This window comes from Mus caroli, chromosome 16 (assembly GCF_900094665.2).
Source record: "Mus caroli chromosome 16, CAROLI_EIJ_v1.1, whole genome shotgun sequence".
In the NCBI taxonomy this organism is placed as follows: Eukaryota; Metazoa; Chordata; class Mammalia; order Rodentia; family Muridae; genus Mus; species Mus caroli.
The window spans coordinates 41,333,693-41,339,619 of NC_034585.1; the positions used below are offsets into that span (position 1 = coordinate 41,333,693).

The 5,927-nt window shown below is 44.0% G+C and overlaps 1 protein-coding gene across 1 annotated transcript in view; it reads left to right on the top strand.

Moving 5' to 3' along the window:
• The window catches only part of Cfap44 (cilia and flagella associated protein 44), a 91,389-nt gene that overhangs the window by 82,922 nt on the left and 2,540 nt on the right, over positions 1-5,927 (top strand). The window contains exons 31-33 of the mRNA XM_021185422.1: positions 502-618; positions 1,631-1,832; positions 5,330-5,490. Coding sequence (XP_021041081.1) covers positions 502-618; positions 1,631-1,832; positions 5,330-5,490 — 480 coding nt within the window. The remainder of the gene's footprint in view (positions 1-501; positions 619-1,630; positions 1,833-5,329; positions 5,491-5,927) is intronic.

Here is a 5,927-nt window from a genome sequence, read left to right on the forward strand (position 1 = left end):
ATTGCTGGATCCTCCGGTAGTACTATGTCCAGTTTTCTGAGGAACCACCAGACTGACTTTCAGAGTGGTTGTACAAGCTTGCAATTCCACCAGCAATGGAGGAGTGTTTCTCTTTCTCCACATCCTTGCCAGTATCTGCTGTCACCTGAATTTTTGATCTTAGCCATTCTAACTGGTATGAGGTGGAATCTCAGGGTTGTTTTGATTTGCATTTCCCTGATGATTGAGAAACCTCTTTTTTTTTTTTTTTAACCTCTTATTTAGAAAGTGTATACAATTCTAGGAGACAGAAATGACTGAATAGGTAGTATGCATCCTAACTGGGCAGGAAGAAAACAATACGTGTTTCTGGGCTGTATTGTAGACTTAGGCCCTGGCTCACGGTCTCCCAGAGCACATCTTGTGCCTGTCGTGTCTTCTCTCACCCTGCCTTTGCTTACCACCTTGGACACATAGACTTTCACCGACCAGTGCCAATATCTCTCCTGTGGCTTTGTTCAGGTAAAAGTTGTGGCAACCAATCTGAATGCAGCCGAGGAGGCCCTGGAGGCTTATCAGCGAGAGAAGCAGCAGAGGCTGAACGAGCTTCTGGTCGTCATCCCTCTGAAGCTCCACCAGGTGACCCCAAGATCCGTGACCCCAAGATCTGTGACCCCAAGATCCATGAACCCAAGATCCGTGACCCCAAGATCAGTGACCCCAAGATCCATGACCCAAGATCAGAGACCCCAAGATTGGGGCAGAGACAGTGTCACACCAAAACCTTCCCAGAGAAAGATTCGTGGCTCACCAGTGGTGTACCAGGGCCCATGATGGGCCGCTCTGTATACAGAACCACATCCCTAACTCTTCTCAACCATTCAGACTTTTAACTAAGGAAGAACACCCAAACACGCAGGCTTCCCTACGGCCCACAGTCACTTCACCAGCCCAATAGTAAGAATGAAATGGCTGGAAGTTGAGATGTTGGGTCTTGCACACAGGTCCCTTCCCATTCATCTTTAATCAGCTGTGCACCAATGAGCAGAAACCTTATCTTAATGTCATTAATAAAGGAGGTTAGGGCAGGGCAGAAATAGTCTTCTTTTTTTTTTTTTAATTTTTTTTCTATCTCTGCTCATTTCCACTGTCTACTCAAATTAAAATTTACACGAAGCTGTGGAAATTCATATCCATAAGAAGAGAAAGGCTTGCTGTAGACTCTTGTCACATTAAGAGATGAGGCCATTCTTTTTTTTTTTTTTTTTTTTTTTTTTTTAAGATGAGGCCATTCTTAAGGGGCAAGACACACTCCAAAATTCAGTTTATTGATATCTTGTTAACAGTTTGTTATGTCATCCTTGAAATGCCTGTCCCATTGTTATGAAGTAGGTATCAGGCAAGACCTATTCTAGAAGTTTGCTGTTCCCAGAAAGACCTCATGTGGCTTACTCTCTGAGGACAGCTTTCTGTTTACCTAATCACTGTCACTGAGGTGAGAGTGGAGTCTAAGGGTGAGGGGGTTTAAGCAACAGGACAGAGAAACAAGGATCTCTCTCTCTCTCTCTCTTCTCCCCTCTCCCCCCACCCCCCTCTGCCTTGCCTTCAGTCCGGTCTTCAATTTCTATTCGCTTTGTTTCTGTTTCCGTAGATAGAGTATATGGAATTTGGGGAGGTGCCTGAAGACCTTTCCGGGACCTTGGTCTTCTCCAACCACTCCCTCGATCGGCTGCAAGAACGAATTGTACAGCTCCAGGAGGAAAACGCCAAGCAGCAAAAACTGAACAAAGAATGCAGGGAGAGGCGGAAGCTGCTCATCCGGGAAAAGAGAGAGATGGCGAAAACCATCAGCAGTGAGTGTCTCAGCCAGAGGACCATTAGTAACTCGCACTGGTTCAAAAAGAACCTAACTGCTTGGTCCTGGCAGTTGCAGGCGTGCACCCGCCCAGGAGCTATCTCGGATTTGCAGATGAAAGACACACACACCACACACACACACCACACACCACACACACACACACACACACACACACACGTACGTTAGCTCATTCTTATCCTGTCTTACTGGCTCAGTGACTGGGCATTTCTAAGGCTAGAGCGTCCGTCTCTTTACTCCTAGATCAACACCTCTAACTCGGCCCTCAGCTTACTTGCCCGGTTACCTTCTGTGAAGCCCATTGGTCTTGCTGCCCAAGATGCTTTTCGGCTGCCTTTCCGTGGGCCGCTTTCCCTTCCCACCTACATTTTGGAAGATCTCCCCTGCAGCTCTGAGTCTGTTCTATCTTTCTCCCCCAAGTATCTCAATTCTCCTCTTCCTGCCCTCTCCTCTCTCCTAGCCTTCAGGAACCTGGAAGTCCCGCCTCTTTCTGTCTGCCCAGCCATTGGCCTCTGGCATCTTTATTGATTGATCAAGAATCAATTGGGACAAGGACCTTAGCGTATGCTATGTAGATTCCTGATCAGAACCCCCCCCCCCCCCCACCCAGCACTATAGAGAGGAAACAAAATACCTTTCACTGCTTGTTTTAAAGAGGAAAGATGTGACATACAGCCTGCTTCTCTTTATGTCTGAGAAAATACAGAATAGTATTTAATACTACCAGTCATCATGCTTGAGACCCAGCAAAGCCCCTCCTCCTCCTAGTACCGTATGCCCCGCCTCCTGGACTGGCCACGTGGTATTGATGTATTCCCACACAGCATGGAAACCTATCCAGCATACTTCTCAGAGGATACTCAAGAGTTTATGGTGCACTTCTCTAGACCATGTTTTTATTCCTATTGCTTCGGGTAATTTATTCGTTTTAGCTGCTACTGAAGTATCCCATTTTATGAATATTAACATATTTGCCTAGCCAGTTACCTCTTGAGCATTTTGGTATTTTTAACTTTTCGTTGTCACAGTGAGATTTTTTATACATAATTTCTCATGCATGCATGCACAAAGGGTCTCTGGGTTCTAAGTACTAAGACTACACAGTCTCATATAGTGAGATTCTATTTTGAAACAAACAAACAAACAAGATAAATTTTGATGCAGCAGTCCCTCTATGGGATGTATATACAAGTGAAGTATGATCAGCATATTACAAGGCTGTCTGCACAGCCAAGCTCAGTGCACGGCTTTTACAACAGTCATGATACAGAACGGCCTCAGGAGTTCCACCAGCAGATGAGTGGACAGAAAGATGCCATACTAATCACAACAAAATTACTTATGTGTTAGTATTACTACTAATGCTAGCATTTGTAACCTTTAAAAAGGACCAAGCTACTGTCATTTTACAACAGAATAGATGAACTTGGAGGGCACTGGGTTAAGCAAAAGAAGCCAGGCACTGAAAAAAAATAAAACATCATATGATTTTACTAATCTGTGGTTTATAAACAAACAAACAAACAAAAAGGTTGAATTATCAGGAGTGGTGGCACACACCTGTCATTTCAACTTTCAGAAAACTAAGGGAAGAGGTTCACCCATTTGAAGGCAGCCTGGGATATGTAACAAGGTCCTGCCTCAAAAACCATAAACAAAACTCAGAAGCATAGAGTTTGATGGTTAGCAGAGGCCCATTGGGTGGGTTGGGCGTGAGAAAGATGTTGGTTCAGTGCTATAAGACTTCAGAGAAACAAGAGAAATATATTCAAAAGTATTCTTTAATATTCTATATGGTGACTAGTTAACAACAATGACTGAGTTCTTTAAAATTGATAGAGAATAGGGACTGGAGAGATGGCTCAGAGGTTAGGAGCACTGTCTGCTCTTCCAGAGGACCTGGGTTCAATTCCCAGCAAGCACATGGCATCTCATAGATGCCTGTAACAATCACTCCAGGGGTTCTGACACCCTCACAATACAAATATGCAGGCAAAACACTGATGCACATGAAATAAAAGTAAGTGAATCATAAAAAAGAGAATAGATAGATTTTAAGGGTTTAAGTGTTACACACAGACACACACACACACACACACACAGAGCACAGTGGGGTTGTGGTGAATTTGCAAAATAATATATTTAATTAGCTCAGTTTGACCCTTTCTGGATTCACATTTCAGAATGGCATGTTATACATGATAGATATATATAATTTTTGTCAATGTTTTTAAAACTGTATTTTCTTTCATGTTTTTTTAAAATTATTAATGTTATATTGTGCTTGTAACCTACTTGGAATTAAGGTGATGTGTAACAACCCTAATAAGATAATTATCTTTTTAAATACTTTTTATAATGTTTGGTGTGTGGAAATTATACATAAGTTATCAGGCATCAAAACAAAATGAATCCAATAAATGTACCTCCCATCTTCATGTTGACAGTATTGTAGCATATGCCTATGAAAGATACATTCTCTTGGTTTTCCTTATCCATAGAAAAGCACTACTGCCAATTGTGTGTTTAGTGTTCCATTTCTTTAAAAAGAAACACACATTTATATGCATTCCTAGCTAGTATGTTACTTTGGAACCCTGTAAAGCTATTGTACCTTATGCAACCAAAGGAAAAGACTTTCATTTACTGTTATATTCCAAGATTAAATGTGGGATTGAGCAAACAGGAAGAGGTGTGGGAGACGTGGAGGACTGACAAAGGAGTGGGGCAGAGAAGGACCACAAGGCCTTACTGTCATGTTTGCTTGGAGTAGGATGTTACAGTTAGAGTTTTATTGCTGTGAACAGACACCATAACCAAGGCAACTCTTATAAGGACAACATTCAACTGGGGCTGGCTTACAGGTTCAGAGGTTCAGTCCATTATCATCAAGGTGGGAGCATGGCAGCATCCAGGCAGGCATGGTACAAGCAGAGCTGAGAGTTCTACCTCTTCATCTGAAGGCAGCTAGGAGGCTACTGGTTTCCAGGCAGCTAGGAGGAGAGTCTTAAAGCCTGAGCCCACAATAGCACACCTACTCCAACAAGGTCACACCTCCTAATAGCACCACTCCCTGGGCTAAGCATATACCAACCATCTCAGATAGAAAGTTCCTGAAAATGTCTGCTCCATTCTTAATATTAGATCCTGTAGATATCAATTAGAAAAATCAGATAACTTAATACTTTAGTTGGAGACAGCTGGTAATTGAGGCGGGAAGACGATCAGAGGTTGCAAGCCACTTAGGGGAATACGTGTCCATTTTACACAAGGTTTTAAAATGAAAAAGGCTGTCTATGAACCAGCATCTTCAGTAAGTGAAGCAGCAGGCAAGCATCCTCAGGGGGAATCTCTTGTTAACAACAGGAAAATCTTATCGTTCTTGCAAAAGCGGCCCCTTGGCCCTTCTATCGACGGCTTTGTTCGTTTGGCTCAGAGCCGTTGCAGAGACTGAGGCCGTGACTGTCTTTTCAGAAATGGAAGACACTGTCCGGGAGCTGATGATCAGCAAGTTTGGCCGCGTGATCGATCTGGAAGCCCTCCAGACCCTTTCTGTTAACACAACCCTTGAAGAACTGAAGATCAAAAAGCTTCGGAAGGAGCTATCCAACGCAAAGGAGCTAAGGATGTGGGAGGTAAGGGGAAGGGAAGAGGCCATCGGAGGAGGAGGAGTTATAAAGTCCTGGTGGGGCTTCTGCGCAGCACCCAGAGGCCTGTCTCGCTCCTTTACTAGGGAGACTTGGCTGTCTTGAAGAGCCAAGCAATGCATTAAAGTATGTATGCCCATGGCTTTGGACATGAAACCTCTGTTCCCCGAGAATCCCCGTTGCTCTACTTAATAGCTTTGGCCTCCTATTCCAGTTTGGAAATTAGAAAACACATTTAGGGCTTGGGGGTTGAGGCTCAGTGATGACAGCAGTTGCTCAGCTCCTGCAAGGTCCTGGGTTCAATTCCCAGCACCATTAATAAATTATGCAGCCGGGCGTGGTGGCGCACGCCTTTAATCCCAGCACTCGGGAGGCAGAGGCAGGCGGATTTCTGAGTTCGAGGCCAGCCTGGTCTACAAAGTGAG